The 27,675-nt window shown below is 45.8% G+C and overlaps 9 protein-coding genes across 9 annotated transcripts; 6 read left to right on the top strand and 3 right to left on the bottom strand.

Annotated features, from left to right (window-relative positions):
- Nucleotides 1–190: 190 nt before the first annotated feature.
- AOL_s00078g130 (uncharacterized protein) lies at nt 191–1,744 on the top strand (the record flags this gene model as incomplete). The annotated part of the gene is made up of 5 exons (XM_011123393.1): nt 191–795; nt 933–1,283; nt 1,342–1,391; nt 1,460–1,536; nt 1,613–1,744. The coding sequence occupies 5 exons, from the start codon at nt 191–193 to the stop codon at nt 1,742–1,744; spliced, it is 1,215 nt and encodes a 404-aa protein (XP_011121695.1).
- A 1,518-nt stretch (nt 1,745–3,262) lies between these two features.
- AOL_s00078g129 (uncharacterized protein) lies at nt 3,263–3,922 on the top strand (the record flags this gene model as incomplete). The annotated part of the gene is made up of 4 exons (XM_011123392.1): nt 3,263–3,287; nt 3,363–3,372; nt 3,538–3,605; nt 3,696–3,922. 4 exons carry the CDS (start codon nt 3,263–3,265, stop codon nt 3,920–3,922), a joined length of 330 nt encoding a protein of 109 aa, XP_011121694.1.
- A 1,022-nt stretch (nt 3,923–4,944) lies between these two features.
- On the bottom strand, nt 4,945–8,880 carry AOL_s00078g128 (uncharacterized protein; the record flags this gene model as incomplete). Its single annotated transcript, XM_011123391.1, has 3 exons — nt 4,945–6,200; nt 6,278–6,838; nt 6,897–8,880. 3 exons carry the CDS (start codon nt 8,878–8,880, stop codon nt 4,945–4,947), a joined length of 3,801 nt encoding a protein of 1,266 aa, XP_011121693.1.
- A 287-nt stretch (nt 8,881–9,167) lies between these two features.
- On the bottom strand, nt 9,168–12,109 carry AOL_s00078g127 (uncharacterized protein; the record flags this gene model as incomplete). Its single annotated transcript, XM_011123390.1, has 4 exons — nt 9,168–9,977; nt 10,035–10,403; nt 10,460–11,773; nt 11,834–12,109. 4 exons carry the CDS (start codon nt 12,107–12,109, stop codon nt 9,168–9,170), a joined length of 2,769 nt encoding a protein of 922 aa, XP_011121692.1.
- A 230-nt stretch (nt 12,110–12,339) lies between these two features.
- AOL_s00078g126 (uncharacterized protein) lies at nt 12,340–13,502 on the top strand (the record flags this gene model as incomplete). Its single annotated transcript, XM_011123389.1, has 4 exons — nt 12,340–12,418; nt 12,475–12,533; nt 12,600–12,710; nt 12,774–13,502. The coding sequence occupies 4 exons, from the start codon at nt 12,340–12,342 to the stop codon at nt 13,500–13,502; spliced, it is 978 nt and encodes a 325-aa protein (XP_011121691.1).
- Nucleotides 13,503–18,320: 4,818 nt separating this feature from the next.
- AOL_s00078g125 (uncharacterized protein) lies at nt 18,321–20,153 on the top strand (the record flags this gene model as incomplete). The annotated part of the gene is made up of 3 exons (XM_011123388.1): nt 18,321–18,376; nt 18,444–18,600; nt 18,666–20,153. The coding sequence occupies 3 exons, from the start codon at nt 18,321–18,323 to the stop codon at nt 20,151–20,153; spliced, it is 1,701 nt and encodes a 566-aa protein (XP_011121690.1).
- Nucleotides 20,154–21,184: 1,031 nt separating this feature from the next.
- AOL_s00078g124 (uncharacterized protein) lies at nt 21,185–22,027 on the top strand (the record flags this gene model as incomplete). Its single annotated transcript, XM_011123387.1, has 2 exons — nt 21,185–21,601; nt 21,680–22,027. The coding sequence occupies 2 exons, from the start codon at nt 21,185–21,187 to the stop codon at nt 22,025–22,027; spliced, it is 765 nt and encodes a 254-aa protein (XP_011121689.1).
- Nucleotides 22,028–22,275: 248 nt separating this feature from the next.
- On the bottom strand, nt 22,276–22,694 carry AOL_s00078g123 (uncharacterized protein; the record flags this gene model as incomplete). Its single annotated transcript, XM_011123386.1, has 3 exons — nt 22,276–22,364; nt 22,443–22,554; nt 22,668–22,694. The coding sequence occupies 3 exons, from the start codon at nt 22,692–22,694 to the stop codon at nt 22,276–22,278; spliced, it is 228 nt and encodes a 75-aa protein (XP_011121688.1).
- Nucleotides 22,695–24,001: 1,307 nt separating this feature from the next.
- AOL_s00078g122 (uncharacterized protein) lies at nt 24,002–27,000 on the top strand (the record flags this gene model as incomplete). The annotated part of the gene is made up of 16 exons (XM_011123385.1): nt 24,002–24,238; nt 24,324–24,367; nt 24,457–24,462; nt 24,609–24,654; nt 24,742–24,785; nt 24,864–25,081; nt 25,150–25,256; nt 25,332–25,444; nt 25,526–25,547; nt 25,609–25,727; nt 25,791–25,840; nt 25,899–25,953; nt 26,011–26,236; nt 26,303–26,360; nt 26,430–26,511; nt 26,589–27,000. 16 exons carry the CDS (start codon nt 24,002–24,004, stop codon nt 26,998–27,000), a joined length of 1,839 nt encoding a protein of 612 aa, XP_011121687.1.
- Nucleotides 27,001–27,675: the final 675 nt, after the last annotated feature.

Below are 27,675 nucleotides of genomic sequence, written 5' to 3'. Positions count from 1 at the left end.
CAAGAAGAACTCCTTCGAGGACCTCCTCTAGCTCTTCCACATAATATAAACCGCGTTGGTTCCCGACACCCCCCATCCTTCCTTTCCGACTAGAATTCTTCTTTGCATATATTTGTAAAGGAAGAAGAAGAGATCCAAGGAAGGATTAGATAGACGGACTGCTTGATCGCATAATTCGCCTAGCCGGGCTATGGCCTCGTCCTCAATCCCTATTGGCATTCCATCATCTATTCATTCGTCTTTAATATCGATGCCTCAAACATCCTTTTACGATTACGCCGACTATTCTGCTATTTCCGATTCTGATCAATTTTCTCATTTGGACTATCCAAGTCCCTATCCTCCAACTCCAGGCTCAATGCCATCTTCATATCACAACATGTATCCATATGGTGGAGGAACATCCAATGGAAGTCCACCGAAGTATGGACCTCCAAGCCCCAAGGCATTCAAGAGAAGCATGTCAATGTCCGCGGCTGGTCCGAATATAGACTTTGGGAACACAAGCCCACCAACACCAGCTGCATCATCGTCAGGCTCTAATGGAGGTCCTCCTCCCCTAGGCGGTGACAGAGTTTTCCGACAGATTCTGTCTTCTATTGCGCGCATCCAGACCAACCTTTCGCAGCAACATTTCTCAATCCTTGATGTGGTTGAGAAGCAGGGGTTGATTCAAGATAAGCTTAGTCTGCTTGAACAGCAATCAGGCCGCACGGGTGATAAGGTTGCAAGAGTTCTTGAGAATACCGACTGCATTGTAGATGATGTAAATTCTGTGAGAGACCGAGTCGACAGGTACGGTACAATCTTATCCTTCCCCCCCTTTCGCTCCCAGAACAGCCCAGCCCCCTTCTGCCCCTTCTCCACCCAATTCGATTACATTTCGTGTATAAATACACACATGGAGTATGGGGTCTGAACTGTCAACATAGTCACCAAACCGCCGCCGACGATTCGATACAGGACACATTGGACGATCAAGCCGAAAGAATAGATAAACTCATTCAAGATGTCAAAGCCATCAAGCTTAGCGTTGAGGCACTCCAGGCGATGACAAGGGCAAACACTCGTGGTATTGCTGCTTTCAAGATCGACGAGGAAGAAGAAGAAAAATCCGAAAAATCTAGACCCCCATCAAGGTCAAAGGAAGGGAAGCAACTCATGAGTGCCGAGATAAAGGAGATTGTTAAAGCCCAAGTCCGTTCGGAAATGAAATCACTCAAGTCAAGCCTGATGTCTGAGTTGAAGGAGTTAAAGAAGATGTACAAGGCCAAGGACGAGAGGTAAGACTCTTTCACAATCAACCCTTATGCTTCCTATCACTCATACTTTACATATTAGCAACCCAAGGTCGCCTGGCTTTACCCCTGAGGCACTTGTTAAATTCGAAGGTTCGTGCCATCTGCTCTTCTTCTTCTTCTTCTCCCGTAGTGCACTTCTAACTCTGGTTATGTTGTAGATGCCGATGTAACCAAGTACCTATTAAAATATGGCTTTGACTCCGCATGGGTCGGTTCAATGACTGAATCCCAGAAGGTAAGCACTGACCATCTCCACAACTAATAAAGGAATATCCTTGTAGTTTATGCATGAGTTCTAACATCTTCTTCAGAAACGCATGTTAGCCGGCTACCTTGGCCAATCATACCGGGATGCATTGACAAAACCTCAACCACCAGCTGATGATGCCAGCGACAACAGCGACGACGACGGTAGCGGCTCCGACTCTGATGCCTCGTCGTGATTATATATCATCAATCTTTGCGCTATTTTTGCTTTCGAGTTCACAAACAGTATCTTTCATTGTCACCTGCGTCTTCTTTTATTGCACACACTGCATTTTGAGAAATCACGGTCGCCGCAATACGGTTATTCAGAGTAAAATGAAACCAACAGCGACAATAACGAAGCGACGTGCTCATAAGCGGATTGTATTACTACGGAAGGCACCCCGTTTTTAACTTTTGGAGTGAGCGAGACAAGGAGTAGGCGTTGTAGCGGAGAAGTGGTGTTAACGTTCGTTCTTCTGTGCACTTAATACTTTCTTCCCATTTACGAATTTGATTTTACGACTATTGAATGGTTTTTTTCTGTGGGCTCGGGATTTCCTGCTGGTCTATTGTTTTAGCATGCCCTTAATTCTTTTCATCTTGTACAGTTCTCTACGCACTTTTACCACGGTAATTTCGGTTTTTGTACGGCTTCATGGGCTATAGGAGGAAACCTTCGAATCTTCAATTTTTCTTGTTTTCGCATGCTACTACCTACCTATTCGACACTTAATGAGTTTTTTACGTTACTTACGGCGGCCGGTTCTGATGCTACGCTATCGCAACTAACATTCAGTACTTCATGCATTACTATCTCAAGTTTTCACCTCAAACATTTACCAGTTTTTCTTTTTCCCTTAAAGGTTCACTGTTTTCCATGATTTTGCGCATACGAGAGCGTCGCCGGCCTACAGTGCGCGACCATCTGCTCTATAATAATCTCGGGTCGACCGGCTAGCTTGTTTTGAGGGATCAACCCCTCTCACATGTGAGTGCCTCGTCGACGTCGAGCAATCCCCGTGTTTCGTTACCGAATGCGATAAATAAAGAGGGGGAAGAAAGAGAAAAGGACCAAGAAAGAACCAAAAAAAGAACCTTGGAACCACGACAGACAGACGTTTCTGCTTTATTACACCCAGTTATGGTGCGCCAGCAATTGTGTTTTATATGTATGTACAAGGAAAAAAAAAATATTCATCTATCACAATAGGAAATCACAATCCAGAAACTGCGTCAGTTTTTGTCGATAAGGCAAGGGGTGTGTGTCTTTAAGAAACGTTGTAGAAACAGCTGTGAGATGACTTGGCCGGCATATTCGGGGATCTGGATCGGATTGGTAAGATGCCTGTCATGAGGAGTCGAAGATGCATAAGCTGGGGTTCCATGTCAGAGAATGAGGGGTTGGAAGGAACTTTGCGTTTGCCTTGTTGTAGTTTTTCTCTGTGTTGCGCTTGTCGTTGTGCAACATGTTTGTCATTTTGGGATATTCCTATTTCAGCGGGCATTGGGTGTTAGGGCTCCAGCCCAGACCTATTCCCGAACGGGTTAGAACTGCTGTGCCAGCCTAATTGGAGATTCAGTGTGAATATCGGCATTTTGGCTGCGAACTTCAACTCCATCCAAAAGCATCACCAAATCCCCCATCGACAACCCGATACCAGCCGACAAATACCCCCTCTTCACGAATCTCCTTCGTACTAACATCATTCACAATGTCGTCCGGCAGCCCTCACAGATGTACGTAACTTTGCTGTCTCCCTGGGATTGGAAATGGATATGGAATGGTAGCTAACAACCTTGCTTTCTTGATAGTATACGTTAAGTAAGCAACCTTATCTCCTTTGGCGAAATGAGCAGCACGATGCGATGGCGGTGGAAGCAGAAAAAAATTTTACCGACGAGGAAAATGGCGATATTGGGACCGACGAATGGCTATGATGGCAATGATGAAAGAGCTACAGCTAAAACTTCGACTTCTTATCGTTAGGGGAAAGCACTTGTCTTACCAGAGGGGGAAGCGCAATACCGACCCAAACACCTCTCTCATCAAGATTGGTACGACTCCGAGCCCCTCGAATTTGGCGAATCTCGAAATCATGGAAGAGACAAGGAAAGGCTAATACGTGTATTTTTGTGAATGAATAGAGGGCGTTGATAGCACCGAAGATGCTCAATTCTACCTCGGAAAGCGAGTAGCATATGTCTACCGCTCCAAGAAGGCCATCCGAGGCTCTAAGATCCGTGTCATCTGGGGCAAGATCACAAGGCCACACGGAAACAATGGCGTCGTCAGGTCGAAATTCAGAAACAACCTCCCTCCCAGCTCGTTCGGCGCCACTCTTAGAATAATGCTCTACCCATCCAACATCTAAATAGAAGAAGAATGGACAAGAAACTTTACTAGCGATTCTGTGCTGTTAGTTTAGTTTTTATTATTGTGTCTTTCTTTCCTTCCATTTAGTTTTTTTCAATTGTTGAATTGCACGAGCTTTTTTCCAACATTTTTTTACGACTTCCTATCCGAAAACCTCCTTCTATTGCTCTTCTTCTCTCCTTTTTATCAGTAGCATCATCGGCGGGCTTTGTCTACGATTGGATTCCGTTTTTTCACCCGGACCGACTTTATTCCTCATCGGCTCAGTTATACGACCACCTGGACGGCAACAGAGAAATGGTTAAATGGATGGACTAGGAACGAAGAGATGGATACTCAATGCAGTGGAGGAGGATCAACCCAGAGCTCAAGGATATAAAATAGAAAGCAAAAAGAAAAAAAAGAAGGGACAAGTTACGATAACCCAGATATCACCAATCACGTCATACCTTTTTACCTCACTCCTCCTCCTCCTCTTCCTTCCCGTCTTTTCCCCCTCCCAGACAACCTTTTTTTCCACAATTACTATTATATATTATATCGAAATGGCGTTTGGAAAATCGATTTTACTTTTTTGTTTAATACTCCCACCTACTCACGTCTCTCTCACACTCTTACACACTCACAAACCATACCTCTGCAGTCTGTCTGTTTCTCTCCCCAAATGGAACGTCTGATGGAAAGAAAAAAAAGATATGCTTCATCATACTTTTTTTTTACTTTTGCATGGAAAGGAATGAGGTTTTCTTTCGATTAGGTTTTTATAGTGTATAGAAATCGAAGAAGCTTTGTTTTTTCTCCCGTGATCTAGCTCGATCGTGCAGTGCGTGACGTAGGATTCAGGTCTTAAAATCATAGTAATACACATATAAATGCATGCAAAGCATAAACTCCAAAAACAGCGCGTGGGTGCATATATGTCACACGATCTAACCGGGTAATGTTCCGAGTATGCCAATAATCTACATTTCCTACCCTAGAAAACCCTATCCCCCAGCTATTGTACAATCCATCCCCACACTAAAACGCTCTCCTTCTTGCCATAGGTGTCGTAGGCCTCTTCACAGCCCCCTGTTGTGTCGCCAACCGCTTGACAGTCGGATTAACCCCCGTTGGCGCTCTTTTCACTGGCGCTTCCTTCGCTGCCGCTTTAGCCGCCTCGGCTTTCTGTCTATCTTCTGCAATCTTCGCTTCGATCTCCATCTTTTTATTGATCTCATTCTCCGTCACCCTCCTATCCTTTGCGGAGTATCCTTTTTCCTTGACACTGTAAAACACTCCTCCGAGTTCGGCGAGCCAATGCGGATCTACTGCTGTAACAGTTGACATGTATTCTTTCGAGGTGAGAATAAGTTCGTGGTATACCACGTAATCCGGGAGGAACCCTAATCCATAGAGGGCAGATGTAGGATGTAGTTGAACAGTTACACTTGTACGAAGATTAATATACTCTCCGATACCCTTAACTTTAGCTGCCTGAGCAAAGTATCCAGAGCAGATACACTTGCGCGCGATATCCCAATCGGTACCACATGTTTGTAGCTCCATCTTCTGGAACTTCATGATATCATGAAGTTGCTGTCTAATTTCTCTGGCCCGGCGGAGGGCTTTCGGATGAAGGAAGTGTTTGATACACCAGCCGTCTGAGTAGCCGTTTGCCTTCCATTGTTGGTAGACGTGAAGAAGTGTTAAATGGTCGGATTCAGGGACAAAGAACTTTTCGCGGGCGGCGTCGGATTCTTCCTGTCGTTCTTTAGGGCGGTAGAACACGCTAGGGACAGAAAGCATAGATATTATGGTGAGCATTTCTTCGCTGCAGCCGTACTCTACCGACATAATCAAGAGCTTTGAAAGCGCCGGCTCCATCGGGAAACTAGCCATTGACTTTCCGAGAGATGTTAGTTCCCCAATGTTGTCGAGAGCACCCAACGCCCATAGGTCGAACAAACTTGTTGTCATGGTATCCTGTGGCGGTGGATCCATGAAATCGAACTCTAACAGATCCTGTACACCGAGGGACTTCAGAAGAAGAACGGTGTTACTGAGGTTTGTCCGTTGAATTTCAGGGATAGTTTGGATGTACATCTCATTTGAGAATGCTTGTTCCGTGTACAGGCGATATGCTTTGCCTGGGCCTGTTCGACCAGCACGTCCGGATCTTTGCCCGGCATTGGCTTGGGATATCGGTGTGATTTGCAAGGTATCCATACCCATCCGCGGGTTATAGACTTTGAGTTTGGAGTAACCAGCATCGACAACATACATGATACCGTCCACTATATTAGAAAGAAGAAAAATAGAGTTAGCACCACCGCTAGCAATAAGAGTGCGTAAAGGTTTTTTTGGAACGTACCTGTCAAACTCGTTTCTGCAATGTTGGTAGCAACAATTACTTTTCTAGCGCCACCTTCAGCCTTCTCAAAGATTTTTGCTTGTAAGTCTGCCGGCATTTGACTGTAAATGGGAAGAATCGAAAGTTTGGGTGGATCGTTAAGCTGTGATAGACGTTCCGCAATGACATCGCAAGTCGCCTCAATGTCCTCTTGACCAGTCATGAACACCAAGATGTCACCGACACCCTGTCCAAGATGGATCGACAGGACTTGCTTCACGGCGGCTTCCACGTAATCTTCGCAAGGCGATTTCGACCAGAGGACATCGACGGGGAAGGTTCTTCCGGGTATAGTATATTCTGGTGCTCCACCAAAGAATCGGGAGAAGCGTTCTGCGTTCATAGTAGCAGAGGTGACAATTAATTTCATATCTCTGCGCCTCGCAAGGATCTTCTTTATCAAGCCCATCAGAACATCGGTATTCAAAGCGCGCTCGTGGGCTTCATCCATGATGATGCAAGAATATTTTTCCAAACTTGGATCGACGAGAGACTCTCGAAGTAGGACACCGTCCGTCATATCTAGGTCAAAGTTAGCAAATGCAAAGGACAAAAGGGTTTAAGATAGTCGAAGTCTTACATTTGATTACCGTCTCGTTGCTGGTGCAATCTTCAAAACGGATGGCGTACCCAACAGTGCCCCCGAGCTTAACTTCCATCTCTTCGCTCACACGCTTGGCCACACTCATCGCGGCGACACGGCGAGGTTGGGTGCAACCAATCATTCCGAGTTTTGCATAGCCATCTTCATATAAGAATTGTGTTAACTGCGTAGTCTTCCCAGAGCCTGTCTCACCAATTACAATGATGACCTGGTTATCCCGGATAACTCTGAGAAGCTCTTCTCTAACCGCAAATGCCGGTAGGTACTCTCGCTGCTCTCTTAGGGTGCGACTTCGGCTGAACTCACTAGCACCCTCACTCTTTTTTAGATGGTCGGCGAATTTGTTCTCCACCCTAACATCTCCTTGATCAGGTCCTTCGATTGCTTTTTGCTTCGTGGGTTCCCCAGCACCAAGCACACTGTCACCTTCTTCGTCTTTAATGCCCAACACGTTCCCGAGATTGGTACCAGCAAGGTTTGTAGCTTCCTGTGCCTGCTTCGCCCTTTCACGCTGTTGTCTTCGTTCCCTAACCAATACAGAGCCTTTCTTACTGAAAATGGCCATGTCGCTCTGGGGATCTCGGACGGCGGGAACCGGGTCCAGCTGTTTTGTGAAAATTGTTTTTCCATCCAAAAATGGCGGCCGAATGTCATGTACTAGAATATGAACCCGAGTTTCTTCCTCATCGTCTAGTTCATCCATTCCAATATCAGCCCTTTGAGCCACACCAGAAGTCAACATTCTGTTGGTTTCCCATGCATCTACATCCTTTTGCTTCTGCTGAGCTCTGGCAGACATCCGCTTCCCGGTTTTCCGTTCTGCTAGCGCCGCTTCTCGTTCTTGATCCGCCCATGAATTCTCCAGAGAACCAAATGGATTGTGTGAGTCGTCTCCGAATGTATGTCCCATTTCATCGCCTGCGTACCAATCCCGGTCCATCGCCTGGGTATCCCGAGGATCATAGAATCCTTCGTCGGAATCTCGAATCGCGGCAGTAGTACGTGGCGTGGCAGCAGCATATCGTGATGTCCGCGCGGTCGTTGCACGACCTCCTGCAAACCTATCTTGTCGAAGTGGTGTAGGGTCATGTCTCCGGCTTCCAAAATCCTCTCGGCTCCTGTATCCATCGCGGTCGTCATCCCGCCTCCTTTGATCGCGGTCATCGTATCGGCCACGATCTCTATCCCCACCACGGTCTCGGTCGCCGTACTGATGTCTCCTATCACCACGCCCGTCATCCTGACCACCACGTTCTCGATCTCTCCGCCCTCTGTAAGCCGCCAGCCTCTCAGCGGCTTCCCTCGAAAGTCCTCCCCCATGTGATGGTGTTTCCATTCGACGTTGGACAGGATGTCTATGTATCGGTAATGACGGCTTCTTGAACTCAAACATATCTCCATCAGCTTGAGTGCGATCATCCGATTGCGCTGACTGTTGTTTTGGTTTCTTCGAGTCTAGACTTGAGCTTGAACCTGAACCTGGCTTCCCGGTATCAGCCTGTGTATCATCGTCTTCTCCATCGACTTTGAAGTCCAACTTTATCCTCTTCCTGTCAAGCCCCAATCTAGACTCCCTCTTGCCATCATCGTCGCCTGAATCCCTGTTTCTCGTCGATGTAGAAAGCAATAATCCGCCAGGAAGCTCAGCCTGTCGCTCTAATCTCTCCGGCTTTGTAAAACCTCCTTTCCCCGACTCGTTCTGAGCCCCAGTGGCAGAATCCCCTTCCTCGTTACGTTTTTTCACTTCCTGGAAGACTTCGCGGAGGAATTCATCGCGGTACCGGCCAAACGCGCTGCAAGCCGCTATAAAGGATTTGGGACCAGGTTGGCCCTTCGCGATTTGTATGATATTGTGGGCGAGATATTCATTGGGGTCGCGGCCGAGTTCTTTGCCAATGAGAGAGGCGAGATGGCGAGCATATTCGTCGTTCAGACCTGGCGGTATCGAGGTGTCCGACATGTCGGGTGCGAATTAAATTGACTTGTGGATGTTGGGATGACGAGAATAACTTTCTTTAGTCGTCTGGGCTCGGTTAGGGTCATCAACACAAGATCTGTGGCAAATGGCTTCTGTCTAAATTAAACAACTTGCAATGTGCTGCAAAGCTAAGGCGTATATTATATAATACACTATCTTACATCCTCTAAATGGCTTCATTGCTATACACTATTATAAAAGCACCTTCTAACCAGAATCCTGCTAGAGCCCTGCGAGAGTCCTAATAGAGTCCTGCTAACTTTAGGTTCTTACTTTTTTGACTTCTTCCTCCCTGACCTCTCTCTTTCATATGCATTCGTTGCAGCACCCTCCTCATTCTGAATCATATTTACGATTCTCTTCATCTTATCATGATATTCCTGGTCTGCAACCTTTCTCTCCTTCAATTTCTCTCTTGCAATGAACTGCGAGTCCTTTCTCAACTCTCTTATTGCGCCCTTCCTCTCCTTCTTATGTTCCGCCTTGAGCTTGCTTAGCTCCTTACGGTCACGATCAGCGTCATATGAGCCCTTATGCCTATCCAAAGAGTAATCTTCGTCGAATTTAGGATAGTTAGATGGTATTGGGAGGGGCCGATGATGGTGGAGCTCAAGCGGACGGCGGAACTTTTGTGAGTGTGACCTTATGCGCTCGAGCTCTGGGAAAGCCGTTTCCTTGACATAAGTTGTGAAGGTCTTTGGAAGGGATTTTATACATGCTGAAGAGGTAAAATGAGATAATATAGAAACCGCGGGCTCCGTAAGTTCTAGCAAGGCTGCCTTCGAAGAGTATAACCTGGCAAGTGCAAGAAGCTGTTGTGTGAATGCGTAGGCGAGTGTGATTTGTAGGGCAGCAGTATTAGATACTGAGCCTGGGTATAGTGCCTCCTTGAATTTAAGTTTTCCCAGCTCGAATTTATCTTTCGATGAACTCGAAATCCTAAGTTTGGAGATATTCTCAATCCCATGAACCGGGAAGCCTCCTGAAACTTTAGTAGGTGATGTAGGCGAAAGTACCAGTAGTGATTGGTACACAAAGTTGAGTGCCTCTGGTATCACCCGTTTGGAAAGCCGTTGATACTATCATATTGTTAGCGTCCGCTTTCAAGATCCAATTCTAAATATTTTCAAGCCTACCTGGAGACACAGCGTGACCATATAGCATCCATGGACCAACTTCTCGATATCAGTTGGAGCATTAGAGCCTAACCACCTTGCTATCACTAGCATAGCCGGCGTTACAACGATGTGGAAGTGATCAGATGTCGGGTATATAATACTAAGCGCAGTAAGGATGATAAGATCTGAGCGCTTCGTCTTCTTTTGCAGGCCAATTCTGTCGAAGAATTTCTGAAGAAAATCCCTAAATTTCGCAGCAGATGCCTGTGGAAATTCTTTTGACAGACTGTGGAGATGCCGAAGTAGGATATCTAGGATATCCATGGGTGGGAAGGAGGGCGAATCGGCAAGATATATAATATGGTCAAAAACCACTACCATAAAATACTAAAGCTCTTGTTAGGGCCAATACGAAAGATAGAACATCAAGGTATGACACTTACCGAAAGCTTCTCCTTGTTACCGGCTGCAAGTGATGGATGATGTAAAACACGGATACGCTTCACAATTGTGGGTAAATCTTCAACTTTGTATTTGGATGTGGCCTTGAGAAACTCCTGGTGTGTTTGAGGGCATGGGAATGTAAAAGGAAGAGATGAATCCCCATTTACAACTGCTTTCCCGTCGTCAGTTGGTTTCGCGGCTGGCGATTCATCTTCGGATTCCATCAATCCATCTTCTTCTGCTTCATCTTCAGACTCCGATGCCTCTTCGTCGCTAGCAAGTGCGTCCGGGTCCTCGTCAGATTGATAGTCATCTGAATAAGCGTCGTCGTTATCTAGGTCACGACGCCTCGAGGGGCGAGAACCGGTGGCTTCAATGTCTTCTTCCTCTTTCTCTACTTCCTCGTCGCTTTCTTCCTCGGATTCTGAGCTTTCATCCTCACTACCGGAGTCCCCGTGGACAAACTCTTTTTCATCAGCGGCGAGCCTAATTCCCTTCCCTAATTTAAACTCGTCATCGCTAAGAACTTCCTCTTCTTCCTCTGGTTCCTCATCACTGCCCTCTTCTCCCTGCATACGCTTTTGTCTACTCCTTTCTAGTTTTTGCAGTTGCTTCGCCCTGCCTTCGGCTAGCTCTTCAGCTGACTTTGTCCTATCCGCGGGTTTCGAGCGTTTGTCGTATGTCATCTCCCGCACTAAAGCATCGTATTTAGAATCTACATTCAATCCGCTGTTGATCTGTGCGGCCCTGTCCGCATGAAGTGACCCATCCGCCCCAGCATCTGTAACCGCTGGTTTACCAGGTGGTGGTCGCACAGGTATTCCGGCTAGAAGCGCCCTGATATCGCCCAGCTCAGCGTCAAGCTCGTCTCTCAAGTCTTCATCTGCTTCCTTCTCCTTTTGCCTTTCGTATTTGTGGTACTTTGATTTCATGATGACCTCCTTCATGACTTCGGCCTTCGACTTTTTCTTAGGCGGACCACCGTTGTCATCTTCATCCGATTGAAGTTCGCCATCCAATGGGTGTGTTCTCTTTGCAGGCCGCAAAAGGTCGTCGTCGCTTCCATCCATATCTTCCCGGAAATCATCGTTCGGTAGGGATCCCAACGATTGGCCGTAGTGTGTAAGAACTTCGTCGTCATCTTCGAGGTTGAATATATCGCTTTTATACGACTTCTTTTGCTGCTCCCTCGTAAACCGCTCCAGCATTTTGTCTTCGGGATTGATTGTCGGGTCATTCTCGCCGAATCTTCGATCTATGATACCACCGACTTTATTCCTCTGTTGCATTTCTACTAGCAATGTTTTGCGACGCTGTGGATCACATAGTTAGCCTCCATTCTAGACGGCATTAGGCATCGTGAGATAACATACGTTCTCCTCTCCAATTTGCTTGCTAACTGACGGTTTCCCGACAGTTCCTTTAACTTTCCTCCCACCGGCGACGCTGAATTTCTCTTTCGTTTTCTTGATTTCAAACGGATTGAACTCCTCTCGAATACTCTCGAGCGCCGCTTCTCTCGAAAGTCGGGCATCGTTACCGCTCTTATTCTGTCGCGCACGTTTTTTCGCCTTCTTCGACTTCTGGGGCTGCCCGATGACACCCGCATTCTTGAGCGACTCCCGTAGTCGCTTTAATTGGGATGGCATGGTGGTGTAATGTTCGAAACGGCCGATGTTAAAGAATCAAATGTTGCAAGTGCTTAGATCCAGCTAGAATTTTTTTTTAGCGACAAAGAAAAAAATCGAAATATTTTTAAGCCGCATAAAACAACTACGCGAAAACCACAACCCGAGCAAACAATATGCGGTGATCGCAGAAACCCCTCCGAAGTCCCAATCGACGATGAAGATACGATTATACGAAGACAAAATCAGCGATGTTCTATGACTTGAACATTCCGTGGACGTCAAAAGATGACCCCGAACTAACTAGGACGATTGCATTTCTTGATGAGCGTGCGTGAATCGTCCTTCAAAAGCTGGTTACTCATCATCGCTAACGCCGGTGACAGTGGGATACAATGTAATAGCTCTCAATCAGACCATCGCGGGGAAAATTCCGTCAAAGATAGTATGCACCCCTGCTATCTTTTAGAATGTCATAATCATTGAATAGAAAGCTTATGAGGACGACTAGGCCGGTATTGCCAATCTGATACCCGAGAATCCGTTCCAAGATCACTCCAGTATCCGCTTTCTTCGGCGCGTTACAATCGTTCTAGACGACCCTTCACAGAACTATGGACTGGTATGGCCTCAGGATTTTCAATTATGGTTGTAGTTTAAATTTTTTAAGAAAGAGAAACACTAGGCTTCACTATCGAACAACTTCGACATCGTCGCCGTCCGTCCCACAGACGAGAAACTCCTCCTCCAAGCTTGCACCAGCCTAGAATGCGACCTAATATCTTTAGACCTATCGATCCGCCATCCATATCATTTCAAATACAAGATCCTGGGCCAGGCTATATCACGCGGTATTCGTTTTGAGATTACGTATTCAGCGTCGGTAAACGAAAGCAATGCTCGAAGAAACCTACTTTCAAATGCAGCTGCCCTGATTAGGGCAACAAAGGGCAAGGGAATAGTCATAAGTTCAGAGGCAAGAAAGGCGATGCTGTGTCGGGCACCATTCGACGTCATCAATTTAGCAACATTATGGGGTTTGAACCAAGAGAAAGGAAGAGAGGCGATCGCAAACGGACCCAGAGCGGTGATGATACAGGCAAAGATGAAGAGACAATCGTTTAGAGGCGTAATTGATGTCGTGGAAGGCGGTGGCGTTCCAAAATCAGTTCCAAAAGAAGTGGCAAAAACCACTATATCCCAAAAGGCACCAGTGAAGCGAAAGGCTGAAGTTGGTGATAATGACTCTACGGCAGTTGGGACCGCGAAGGATTCACAGCAACCAGCTGAAAGCGCGAAGCTGGGCGGAGAAACAACACCTAGTGAAACCGGCGAGACTCGACCGACGAAGAAGCAACGGAAGAAAGAAATGCAAGCAGCGAAGAAAGCAGCGGGCAGCGTCGGAGGTGTATGATTATGATGACTCTGAGCTTATTACCCTAATTTGGCATACAAGATCTCGATTGCTAGATACGTATTTCATTGGGTGACTTGAAAGGATCAATGGAGTTAAGGTGCTCTATTTTCATTGAAGCGATCATATAATAATCCGGGATATCGATGTGTATGTAACATATAACAGAGATTTGGCTGTTCGTGATGCGAAAAAAAAAAAGAATCCTGGGGTTGCGATGTATTCGAAGCATTCAATGCATCTGTCGGTTAAGCTATTAAGAGCTCATGGCCGTCGTGCATATCAAATCAACAAACACACGCAGAATATAGTATTATTAGAAACTATGCAATGGAAAAGCTTGATTGTAGCTATAAATAAGCATGGGTGTTTTTGGCAAGCTGCTCGTGCCGGAAGGGTTCCTGCATAAGCTAGCGGTCGACAGCTGCATGTTGTGAGCGGGGTCGCTGGTTAATCGGCTCAACTGTATGTACATCTGCGAGTTGATATGATAATTGCTGCAATGCATCCTTGTATATGTCAACGGCGGCCCAAGCTCTGAGAGCTTGGTAATGGGCACCATCCATCAATCCATCGCCATAAAATTCGGTGACACTGACTAAGTAAGTACTTAGCTGCATGAGCTCAGAGACCGATAAACCTGGTTTGGATGGGCATCCAATTGCATTGAACGGATATAGATACTCTCAGACGCCACCCCGCTTTGAGCCGCTGGATTTGAATCCGAGAACTTAAGCCCCTGTGTATTACAGTGGTGTATAAGTACAGGTACATAGAAATACTTGCGCATAGCCAACTATTGGCTACCGCCATCAGTAGCTAGCGGTAGAATGATTGAGGAATATTCGATATACCATCAGGTGACGGGTGTTTCTGGGCCTGAAACGAACTGGCTTCTGTGCTTGTGGCACGGAAGGGCAAGGGAAGGGCAAGGGAAGAGAGCCCGGGGTAGCTCAGGAAGCTAAGGAGCTACTTTAGCTCTGCGAATAAAAATAGAACCCACGTTGGATCCGATTCAAGACAGCGTTCTTTCTGCAAGTACCCTGATCCTGTCGTCAGCATGCGTGTGGAGACCACGATTCTGGTGGTACAACATGCTCACCACCATCTCGACATCGATACATCGACATCCGCATCACGCCTTCCGGTGTTCTGCCCCGTGCTTAGAACCAAGTAGAAATATTTGAATAAAAGGCACTAAGTGAGTACCAAATGCTTTGGAGAGTAGGCGGCTGATATTGTATGTATCTGGCGGGATGGAACGTCGGGATCCAGGTGGGTCCAACAACTCCGGCCGATGCAAAGACTTCTATATTTAGGATCCGAGAATGTGTTGTAGTGTGTCAAACACACAACACAAATGAGACGAAGACCAGCCCGCCAATCTTGGTAGCCTCGACTCGAGTTATGGTAACTTGCAACTTACAACTTGGACACTTCGACAATGCAACAAAAGAATGAAATATTCAACAAGCATAAGACTGTTGGGGCTCTGCTCTGCTGTGTAATTAGACCTGGTTTGGTAGTAGGAGGTTCGTCTATCGATAAACTACTGTCCGGCGAGGCTTAGCTTTGGCTTAGCCTAGAACCCTCTCAAGTGCAAGCCCGATTCTGTGTTTCACGAACACCGGTACAAGCAAGACGAGCCTACGATCCACCCATCTGTAACTTGAGCCGTCGAGTGTGAACTTTGCACCATCGCCCAGCCCAGCCCGCATGAATTATCGGTCTTGCAGAATCTGGAAGGAATGTTACCACCCCGTACAGACGGAGGGAACCGCAGTGAGAAACAGGATTCATTATAAAATTTATAATCCATCTGTCAGGCTAACTAACCAGGAAAACCCGGATATTCCAAGCAGATGATCGTGCCGCCAGGCGTTTTAAACGTTTGACTAGCATCGTTTAGTGCCCTTCGTCAAAATTCGGTCGGCTGTGTCTAGCTCAAGCTCCAAGATGCTCTCTGGGACTGGGCCAGATTTGTTAGTTGATGGTGTTCCCATCCATGACAGTTGATTCATTGCAATACAAATTGGATTTCCCGAAAAGCTTGACAAGCACATACGAAATTCCATCATCGTAATGTTACGACGAAGGCCAATCAGCATCCTCTGTGGCGTCCAGAACATCAGAGGCTCTGATGAATGCTGACGAATGATATGCACTCATTCGCTTCGCTGTTGGCTGGCCGGAAGTATGCTCTCGAATCACATGGGCAGGATACAAGCGCCGGCGCACCAAACATGCATAGCGGGGTTGGATTCTGTTGGTTTGCTCTCATCTTGGCGATTCCCAAAAGGACGTCGACGAATATTAATCCCACCAGGAAGGGATTTTTTCTTTCTCTAGCATGATAGGGAGCGGGAAAGAAAAAAAAACCTTGCTTGGTGGGAAAACCCACCGCTTTGGGAATCCAAGTGTTCGCCAGACATTCGAATGTACCTCAAACACGGGTTGCGTCTAAATCCCGTCACTTTCTGCGCGGATGAAATCAGCGAGAGGACCAGGGGTTTGCCGAAATTATCATGAGTTCAACCACCTGCTGAGTTGAGGAACTCGAGCCTGTGAAATTACAGAAGGCCTAGCGAACGTTGCGATGATACATATGGCGTCTACTCGACACCGCCTGCCTACTGCTCTTCAAGTTTGTTCGAGAATAACCAAGTTGTCTCGTGAACATACATCCATCTGTCTGGTAAGCAGTCGCATTTATCTCTATGCGGAAGAGCTTGCAAGTACATTACATTACACGGTATACATGCTGTGGACATGTACCGGTACCTGGTATCGAGGATTGGCCGAGGTCTGTAATGAAGCCGTCAGGGATATATCCCCACCCCAACCGTCCAAAGCCCCCGAAGCAATTTGGTACCTGAACATCTTGCACTGATGCCCTAACTGCAAGTGGTCCGAGGACCCACTGCACCTTGCCTGTCTTTGGCCTGTCCGTCCTGTCCATGTCAAAAATCTCTTTTTCGTTTTTACCCTTCCATTTTCTTTCTTTTGCGCGTGTGCACCCCTTTGGCAGACGGTGTTTCTAAATATAAACCCACCCGTCGCTCTTCTTCTTCCTTTCCCACTCTTTGCCTTTCTTCTCCCCGCTCCCGCTTACAGTGCTATTCTGGTCGGTCGGCCCTTCCCACCAAAATAATTCGAGCAGCACCGCTTTTTCCTTCCCCAGTTAAAAGTCTTCTTTTGTCTCCTATAAGGACACAAGGTGTCGCCTGCATGGTGTTTCTAAAAATTCATACAAGCACTCTAACCTTAGAAGCATCTGTTCCCCATAACCCAAATTCCACCCCATCTTTGTTCTAATAACGTTTACCCCCAGTCGCTCGTACCTTACCTTTCTTTTTGGACCGCATTCAGACCCTGGGCTACCGGTTTTAAGTGTAACGAGCAGAGTGCGTGGGTTTCTATCGATAGAGCCCATCTGGTTTCGATCACGAAAAAGATCACAGAGGTTAGTCCCATCCCAGGCTCTTTTCACACCCCGATATGCTTTGATTCGTTGCATTTTTTTTTCTTTTCTTTCTATGAAGTTTGGAACCCACAGTGCCTCACATTCAAGCCCACCTTTCAAGCCGTTCCGTATTTTGGTGTGGTGTTCTGTTAGTTCACATCCTAGAGCTCCATCGGTGCTCCTGTCCCTACATCATCGTATATAGATAGATGGTACACCCCTCTCCATCCTCATTGCGCAAATCCTCATTGCCTTGTTTTATTTATTTGCTTCACTTCACTTCACTTTACTTTTACCATCCTGCATTCCTGTCGTCATCGTTCAGGTTGTTTCTTTACTTCGTATAATATTTTTTTTATTAAAATTATTTTTTCCCCTTTTCTTGTTTCCTTTGTCTTCATTAGACTACTGTAATCAGCATTTCCATTGTTTCCATTCTCGGAAAAGCCTTTTCTTTTCTTCGGCGTTGTGATACGAGAGCTGCCATACTACCACCACCACTACTGCCACTACCACATGCACAAAAGTTGGGAAGGTTGTAATAGTAATAACGTTGTTATTTTCTGTCGCGCAGATTTCGCATTCGCATTTGCATTAGAACACGAAGCTTCCACAGGCCGGCATCCGAATTTCGAGTTGCCCTCTTTTTATTCCACTTTAGGGTTTCGGTTTGAATGTGCCCCTGCAGTCCTGCATCGCGCATTCATTTGATCCATTCATCTTCATTGTTATTCATCGCAATCATCGTCGTCGTTGTCGGGAACACCCTTTCCGACCAACCATAAAGAGCCGAATTAACAGCGCTGGCTCCAACAGTTGCATTCGCAGACCCAACCCTCGTAATCGGCGCCGTGGAAAACCAGCCTGTTACCATTGTTGGCGCGGCACAACGTTAACAGCCACCGACTCTCAGCCCTGAGCAGGTTCTTTATAGCGTGATCTTCATCGATCCGCCACGAGTTCCAGTTTTTTTTTTCTTTCTTCCTTGCGAAAATTAAACAAAACAAACCAAGTTTGGCCGTTTTTTGATATTCGACTGGAGTCACCTACGCTATATCTGCCATAAATATCAGAATATAAGTACTACCTTTGCTTATCAAGGCCAGCGATCCAACTTTCAACCGAAAAATAGATCAAACCGGTTTCTCACCACCGGCTCCCATCTTCATTACTATTCCGTACTAGCGTCCTAAGTTTAGTTCAAACATTGGGTCCTAGACAACTACTCCTATTTTCAATAGCAACTCCCGGCCAGTTTATAGGCCGCGTCACTCACCAATCGCCAGGAACCATTGCGGTCCTCGGTTCGCTAATTATTTCCGGCATCCACACCTTATTATTATAATTAACACACGATGGGACGACGTAAGATCGAAATTAAAGCCATCAAGGACGATAGGAATCGTTCTGTGTACGTATAGCCCTTGGACAATACAATGAACGTGGGATGGCTGCTAACATCATGATGATTTCTATAGAACCTTCCTGAAGAGGAAGGGTGGTTTATTCAAGAAGGCTTATGAGCTCTCTGTATTATGTTCAGCCGATGTTGCTATCGTTATTTTCGGAAACAATAAGAAGCTCTACGAGTTTTCTTCAACCCAGATCGAAGACATCTTAGACAGAAGACAATACGTAAGTTGATATACTCAGCAGGATTTTTGGTTAGTTAATTCCACCATCTAACGTTTTGAATACAGTTTGGTGCACCCCACGAGAGGAAGGGCCCTGATGACTACATCAATAAGGGTGGGAACAGTGAAGGTGAAGATGACGAGGACGAGGCTACCGAGATGAATGGTATGCGACAATCTAATTCTCCACCTATGCACAACCGAGCAAACTCTTTGGGCTACAACATGGCGGTACCCATGCCTGGTCGTCACTTAACTCCCGGCCCCGGTCCTCATTCCCGTCCAATCAGTCGTAACGCTCCACATCCCCACCAACGACATATGTCTGGAGGTGCTATCATCGGACCAAATGGGCAGCCGATACATCCAGGAATTGGCGGGCAACCGAACGGGTTCAACTTCGTGAATCAATTCAACCCGGCTGTCACTCAAGCCCAAGTTGCCACTATCCCTCCCGGTTATAGCTACACCCAGAACGGTCCTCACCCAAACAGCGCACAGGTTTTTATGCAGCAGCAGCAGCAGCAGGAGAACCTGTTGAGGCGTCAATCGATGCCTAGCTCCCTACCACAACAACAACCTCCCCAGCACCAGCATGAGCAACAGGTGCCTCCTCATATCATACCTGACCAGCAACATGTTCCTCAACACCAGCCACAAATCCAAGTCGCCAATGACCAACAAATGCTGACCGGCGAAGAGGAAGATGAAATGGTCGAGGATCCACCAGCTTCGGACGGTATTACACGACTCCGGACCAAATCACGAAGCATCTTCACACCAATTGCTGGGGATTCCTCGCTGCTTGCCCAACATTGGTTCGGACCGGATCGATCTCCCATCAGAGCCAACTCGATCGATGTTGGAGCTATGGCGAGGAAGAACGCTGCCGGGGAACCCTTGATCAAGAGAGAGCCAAACGGTTCGGTGTCAGAGGACGACCCGAAGGCCCTCCCTTTAATTAGGACGAGCACTGGGGAAATCGGACCCCCAACTCGTACCCCATCCATGATCAGTACACCCGGGGGCGGCCTAAAGCGCCCAGTTCTTAAGGTCCAGATCCCTAATGACGAAGAAGAGGACGCCAATACCAATACTGGTGGCACTTCCCCACAAAATTCTGGCTTAACTGCCGACCCTGTTTCCGCACGCCCACATGAACCACTCCCACCTGGTGCTGTTCTTCCGCCACCTTCCCCGAGCGTTGGTAACAGTGCTCCATTGAGTGCCGGCGGCTCCGGTCCTCCAAATCCGTTCGCCCGCCCCCCTCCCACTTCTGCCGCCAACAACTTGCTTGACCAGACTCCAATCTCGGCTCTCCCTAGCCGATTTGTAGAGAATATGCTTCCATCCCCCTCCGCCTTTTTCTCATCCGATTGGGCGACCGGTGGACTCCGTGGCGATGATAATCTTCTACCAAGTCCTCTCAATTTCAAAACTCCTACAATTGGCCGACTGTATGATGACGATAATACTGCTTCGAAACGGAAGTCGCCTGATTCGATGGATGTAGATTCCGGATCGACCACCACCACCAAAAGGGTGAAGACTTAGTGCCTTCATCGATGAAGTTACCTCAAATGCTATATCCTCCACAAACTCTTTCTACTACTCATTCGATTATGCTCTTTTACCAACTGGGCTCTTCCTTAATGACTACGGAAGAAGTCTAGCAACCTGGGTTGATTTCTTCTTACCACAATATACCCTCTTTTAGTATATGCATTCCATGGAGTTTTTCTTACGGGAGTTTATGATTGCTGTTTTTCCTATCCCTAATTGACTATCAATGTCTCTCCAGGCATTTCCCATTAACGCCGTCGCTCTGTACCGACGACCTTTTTTTTCTCTACATTTTTTAAACCCTTTCACTTCTGTACTTGTCTTAGTAAAAACCTCCCTTTCCTTAAATTCGAATAATCTTCTTCGCCCAGAATACTTTTTTTTATCCTGTTCGTTCCATTACGCCTGTGAGAGATACATGAAATCAACCAAAACCAATGGCATTATACTTCAAATTCATAAACCTACCATAAATTCACCGTAAAACATAAACAATAGCACTTAGAAAGTAATTGAAGTGTATACAGCACCATTATATCGTACCTTGTGATCCGTAACACTAAAAATTACATAACCTGTGCATCCTCCATGCTAAACTTCTGTTGACAAGACGAATATTCTTGTTGGCTGCGGATGTAACGTGTTGCATTTTTTTCTATGCACCGGCGAAGTTTCACAAAATTTATCGAAAAACAAGATCATCCCGTCCGACCTGTCTCACCAATCCACTTCCCACGGAATGTCGCTGTCGAGGTCATTAATTGTTAAAAAGGCTCCATTGAGCCTTCGAGGGCTCGCGGGGACCCCGCATGTTGGACGACTGTCTGGGAACCCTACCTCGACTACACTAAACATGTAAGTCCCGGGAATACCACGAACCCCCACCCCCCCACGTGTGCCGCGTACCTTTTTCGCTCATTCATCATCTCTATTCCTGGGTTATAGGCCGTGAAGATCCTGTTCACTTACATCATGGGAACAATTCTAGCTCAAATCACCACTCATACCATGGACTACCACTCATGCCATTTGTCCGATCTACTCGGGGCATCTCTACCACCCCGATGTTCCTGAAGAAGAACAAGGGACCGACGAATTTAAAGGATGAAGCACCGGAGCAATACTCTCGTAAGGGTAAACCGAACCCTGCACATGCTGCTGCAGCGGCAGAGACACCGAACGATGATCCGTACAACTTTAAGAAGTTCGATGATTCGGTAAAACATGCTGTGGAAGGATGTAAAACAGAGATTCAGCATTTGAAGAGTTTTAGTGGGAGGGTCGATCCTAGTGTTATTGAGAATTTGTTGGTTACTATCTCACATGGGAAGAAGGAGGATGGTGGGAAGGAGGTTAAGGAGGTTAAGTTGAAGTTGGGCGAGCTTGCACACGTAGCGCCTAAGGGAAGGGAGTTTATTTTGACGGTTAACGATGAAAGCGTATGGCTTGTCCCCATCCCTTAATTATCGATACTTTTGGAGAAAGGGGCCCTGATTACTGATATGGGGGTGATACAGTTCGTGAACAATATCAAGAACACAATTTTATCCCAGATGTCGATGAACCCCCAACAAGTCTCTCCGAGTACACCGAATATCCTGAAAGTCCCAATCCCAATGCCGACGAAGGAATCGCGACAGAACACTGCAGCATTGGTACAAAAGGCTGGACAGAAATGGCTAGACAAAGTGCAATACATTAGAGGATCGCATTTCACACATCTTGAGAAGCTAAAGAAGGCAGGAACAGCGAGACCTGACGATGTTAAAAAGGCGGAGAAAAAACTACAAGAAAAGCTAGATAAGACTAACAAAGAACTAAAGCAGCTTATTGAGAAGTCTAAGCAGGATGTTTTGCAGAGCTAATGTATTACTAGTATTCGGTTTTGAGTAGTCTACCGCTACTAGCCCTTGAGGTCTAGGCACTGATGGGGGCACATTGTCACTATGCCTGGTGACATATCAATGCATTTGATATAGGATTTGATAGATGCATATTTGTAACTAAATATTATACTCGCATCATTGATTGTATGCAATACAATCGGTTAACCTCCCATGGCCATGCTTGTCCCATTATCATACATTGATTTCAAAACGTTTTCGATAGAAGGTTATCGCCGAGGACCTGGTGGTTTTGGCTTAGTCTCTCCTACAACAACTGCAGCCTCTTGAATTACTTCTCCCCATTTTCTACTCAATTCTGTAGTTATAAATAGGTTAGTTAGTTAGAGATATACCGTCAAGAAAAAGAAAGAAAAGGATATGGTAAAACACCAACCTGTGACAGTTTTGGCATTTTCTCTCATGGCCTTCGAATCATTTTCAATCGCGTCGACAAATTGTCTCACAGACTCCAATGTTGCGCGTAGAACACGCAGCGAATCAAGTTCCTAAAGTGATCATCATGCATAGAACGTCAGAATAAGGCTTTACCGCGATCGAAAGGAATGTCCCAAGAACATGGCTATGGCAGGTTATAACGTTAGAAGCGAGAAAAACGTACCGTTTGAAGATCCGCCTCGCCAGGCATTGTGGTCTTTGGGGCGAGGTGAGTGGTCTAGAATGCCAACGTGATATCTCGGAGAGTTTGATATTGCATTTGAGGGCGTGTCAGTAGCTGCAAGATAAAGCGCAAGACCGCTGAGGAATGGAGGTTGTTGCATGTTAACTCAATTCGGTGCGCCGTGCCACCGATGATCGGGAAACAACGTCGGCAACAACGCACCCAGCTAACTTAGCTTTCTAAGCTATCCACACATTGCGTTTCTCTTGACTCTCGACTTCAGTTCGGATACATCTGATCAACTACTTTCGACATTCTGCTAGGTTCAAGGGTCATAACTTAGCAGGGCTACACACGGGCCAATGCCAGTTCATATGCATACTGAGTACGTCTGGGCTCTATGGGTTACATTAACATTCTTCACATTGACGGCATTTCGTATTTCCACTTATCCAAGATTATATAAGCTTATTTCAACCGAGCTATCCGCATGTATCAAAGCGGCAAAACGAGGTTCCGCATTGCTGCAGTAGAAGAAAAAACTAAACTGATCAGGTGGCCCTTGCTGGCCAGGAATTCTAACTCACGGGCTCGCCCGAATCAAATCCCCAGCCAGGCCAAGTTTTTCTGGGGTTACGACTCAGCTCCTTGTTATTATGGACCCACATGGTCCACATGTTTGTAGCGTTATAGCTCGTTAACGGTTTGGTAGATTCTGCGATTGCACCATGGTACCCATCTCAAAGAGAGGTTTGAGACATTAAAAAAAAAACGAGAAGAATTTGTCCGTGATACTATCGTTACGATCATGCATTGATATCTTTTTTCCCTCTTGCCGTCGGTAGCCACGATTGGCTCGGTAGGCATATATGCGGCCGGTGCTATATGATATCACGACTAATCTGCGAACACGCCCTGTACACGCACAGTGCACACGAGAACGCAGAATAGTTACTTAGGCCTTTCTTTGCACCATTTTGTGGCCAGGCTGTTGGTTGGTTGGCTAGCTAGTTCGCGGTTTGGTGATCGATTTACAAGTAGTTAGCCCTCAAGCATCGGCTCTTTTGCCGTTACCCGACTTGAGGATTTAGGGCGCCATCGGCGCAGGGTGCGTGTTAGCTCCGGCGGAGACTTGGAGAGTTCCTAGCTAGATCAAAGTTGAGAGGAAATAATAATAACTTGGGGATTTCTAGATTTTTTTTGAGTCTTTTAACTAGTTGTCTTCTCCCTCCTGTTAATTTATTTTCTCTTAAGCTCTTACGAATGCATTTTCAACTGTTCACGACGTTGACGACTTGACGACTTGATATCTCTTTCACGATTTTGGAGTTAGGATGGGAGAAACGGATCTAGAAAAGCTAGCTGCGGCAACAGGCGAAGGCGCCACGGTTCTGCAACCGTCAAACGATATATCGGCCTTGAGCGATCAGAATGCAAACCATTCGACGGGGAGTGAAGGAAGTAGTAGTGAGCAGGAGGTCATCGGAACCGAACTACAGCCTATCAATTCCACTGTCAGCTATGAAGCCGCAGATACTAAAACTAAAATTATAATTGTCAGCGCATTATGTGTAAGTTTTCTTTGTTATCGAATATGTTTTTTTCGTTCGGTTGTATGTCATCGGATATGCCCGCTAATACCAAAAACTACAATAGATAAACTTATTTCTATGCGCGCTGGACCAAACCATTGTATCAACGTTAGTTCTTCATTCGCTAGCTATAGCCCCCCTTGCGGCTGCTCTTTGAAGGAACTATGTTACTAACAGTTTATTTTTTGATATCATAGTGCATTGTGAGTATTCAGATTCATTTGATTCTGAACAATTCTAGAATTGCTAGGATTATATACGCCATTCGTTTCAACACGGAAGGTTTACCACACGACCAATTTGATGTCGTACTATATCAAAATCAAAACTAATACATTTTGTGGGGAAGGCCTGCAATAATCGAGGACCTTGGTGGAAACGTTGCATATTCATGGGTATAGTATACTCGTCGCTTTATAACTTTATATAAGTTTATATTTTTTATAATAATAATTTGAAAACTGACTCTACTTGACTGCTAGGTTGGAAGCTCATACCTGATAGCCTCATCGGCTTTTATCCCGAGGTACGGCAATATTTTGAAAATTAAATATAAATGTCAAAAGGAATCATTCCGTGTGTAGAACTAATCAATTGTCTTTAGCTGGGGTAAATTCTCCGACATCTGGGGTCGAAAACCAATAATTATGGTTGGATCCGTGATTTTTATGGTTGGAAGTATCTTGACAGCTGCTGCAAAGGATATGGGGACCCTTATTGCCGGCCGTACAATCCAAGGTTTTGGTGGAGGTGGTATTATGGTACTGGTTAACATTACTGTTTCCGATATCGTAACTATGAGAGAGCGTGGAAAGTATCTAGGTAAGATGTTGTCTGAGCTGAGGTATAATTTTTGTGGAACCGGATCTAACATCGACGTCGTGTAACAGCGGCTGTGGGGGCGACATGGGCGATATCTAGCGCCATTGGACCGATTATCGGTGGAGCTTTTGCTACACATGCGTCGTGGAGGTGGTGCTTTATTATTAACATACCGGTGAGTGGCCAATATAAGTACTTTGGAGAATTTTTATACCCTTAGATCGATGTATTAATATATATTATGATTTAGATTGGCCTCATCGCTATGGTCGTTATTTGGTACTTCTTGCATCTACATTCTCCGAAAATTGGTGTTATGGAAGGCTTGAAGCAGGTAGATTGGCTGGGAAGTCTTTTCGCGGTGTAAGTTTCTGGCTTCAGTTGGGCACCACGGGACCCTTGATTTCCCATAGGCTTTGGCACTAACAATACTTTTTCTTTCAGTGGAGGGACAACTTTGTTTTTGGTAGGTCTTGCGAGCGCTGAGAACTAGACTAAGAATATGCTACTAATCTCTGTGTATCTAGGTCGGAATCGACAGTGGTGGAGTTACTGAGCCTTGGAATAGCCCGTTGGTCCTCTCCTGCCTAATAATCGGGTCAACTATGCTCGTATCTCTCATCTTCATCGAATGGAAAGTCACAGCGTAAGGAAATTCATTATTCTTTTAGATGTATTACGAACTCGTTACTAATTTAGTTTACTTTAGGAATCCCATTATGCCCCCGAGAGTATTTGGTCACAAAACAGCACTTGCGAGTAAGCACAATTTGATTATTTGTTATATCCCCAGTCCTCAATACTAACATAGCGCTAGGTTACGTTATTTGTTTCTTGCATGCTCAAACCTTCATTGCTGGCGCCTTTTACCTGTAAGTTATTTCCCCGTCGTCAAAATGACAGTCGCTGTTTCTCACAATTGGATCTAGGCCTTTATACTTCCAATCGGCTCTCGGGAAAACACCATTGATGTCTGGTGTTCTTAACCTGCCGTTTGTTTTCATGTTGAGCATCGGATCCATGGGTACTGGAATAGTCATTGCAAAAACCGGAAATTACCGCCCGATAATGCGAATCGGCTTGGTATTTATGGCTGCCGGAGCCGGAGCGTTTGTGGATTGGGATAGAACGTCTTCGATGGTGAAGATTGTCTTCGTGAGTTTTCTATTTCTAGGCGGTATTTTTTTATCGCAATTCATATATGCTGACAAGAGATCATAGTTCCAATTTATTGCCGGCTTTGGCCTTGGACCGAACTTTCAATCTCCACTTATTGCTAGTATGTGACCGGTATTTTAGGCATTGTGCCCGGTAGCTACGGGATGTTTTTTGCTGACAATTTGAATAGTCCATAGTACGATCCAACCTGCCGATATTGCGGTAGCCACTGGTGCATTTGCTTTCATCAGAAACCTTGCCTGTGCCATTGGGTAAGTAAAGAAATGGAGAAACCATAAGAATTTATCCGAAGAAAAGAAGAGACCAATCTAATGATATTTGATTCTAGTGTGTCTGTCGGAAATGTCATATTCGCCAATGAGTTCAATCGCAGAATCCCATCTATAATGCAAAGTCTCAGTCCAGAAACCGTACGATTAATCTCCGGAAATGGTGGAGCATCCAGCACTGGCGCTGTAAGCAGGTTACCCGCGAATGAAAGAATACCAATTCAGGATGCATATGCCGAGTCATTGAGTGTTATGTGGTGGTATTTTGTCGGGGTCAGCGTGGCAGCTTTACTATTTAGTTTACTTGTAGGGAAGCATACACTTAGCACAAAGCTGGAAAGTGTGCAGCCGGCAAAGGCGAGGAAGAAGAGTGAGAAGGCGAAAAAAGCCAAGGAGAATGTAGGCGACGGGCCCGATGTGGCTGTTGACGAGAAGGGTGGAAGAAGAATGGTTGGGAACGATGTTGTATAGTTTAATAGTCATGATCATATCAATTTTGCTATATTTCTTTATAATATACATATAAGTAGTCATATAACTAGTACTTACAATAAATATAAAACATATTTTGAACTAGAAGACCTTTGAGTTTACAGGTCAATTAGTTATTCTATTATGTCGTAATCGTGTGTCGCAGCTGGATATCATGATATGATACCACGATCTGTATCAAGGTCTTGATAGTAAATCAGTCTTTCAATTGCAGATGCTGAAGTCGCACTAGTTGGATCAATCTAAAGTATCAAGCCAAAACAGTGCCTAAATATCCTAGCCTAGAAGTAATCTATGGATCGGTTTAACTTCACTTTTAGCACAAGGGGCAGCTTTGGAAACTAGCTTATGCATTATGAGAGAGGTGAGATCTTGTGTTTGATGTGGTATTTGCTGAGTTTCCCAATATGGAATGGCAATTTGTCCGAAACTGGCTTAGTGCGGCGCCAAAAAGTAAAAATGGCAGAAGTTCGACTCAGCCAAAATCCTGAAACTGAGATCAAAAAATTATCAGACCCTCTCTCTCTCAAGTCCACAGCTTTCTATCCTTACCCACTCACACCTACGACCTCATCACAAATCCCACTGATAAGGGGGTAATCTACCTGACCTTTGTCCAGATTCATATCCTTCTTATCATTTCTATATAGCAAA

This window comes from Orbilia oligospora, assembly GCF_000225545.1.
Source record: "Orbilia oligospora ATCC 24927 unplaced genomic scaffold scaffold00078, whole genome shotgun sequence".
Taxonomy (NCBI): Eukaryota; Fungi; Ascomycota; class Orbiliomycetes; order Orbiliales; family Orbiliaceae; genus Orbilia; species Orbilia oligospora.
The sequence above is the reverse complement of the archived record's forward strand: the minus strand, read 5'-3'. Positions and strand labels throughout refer to the sequence as shown.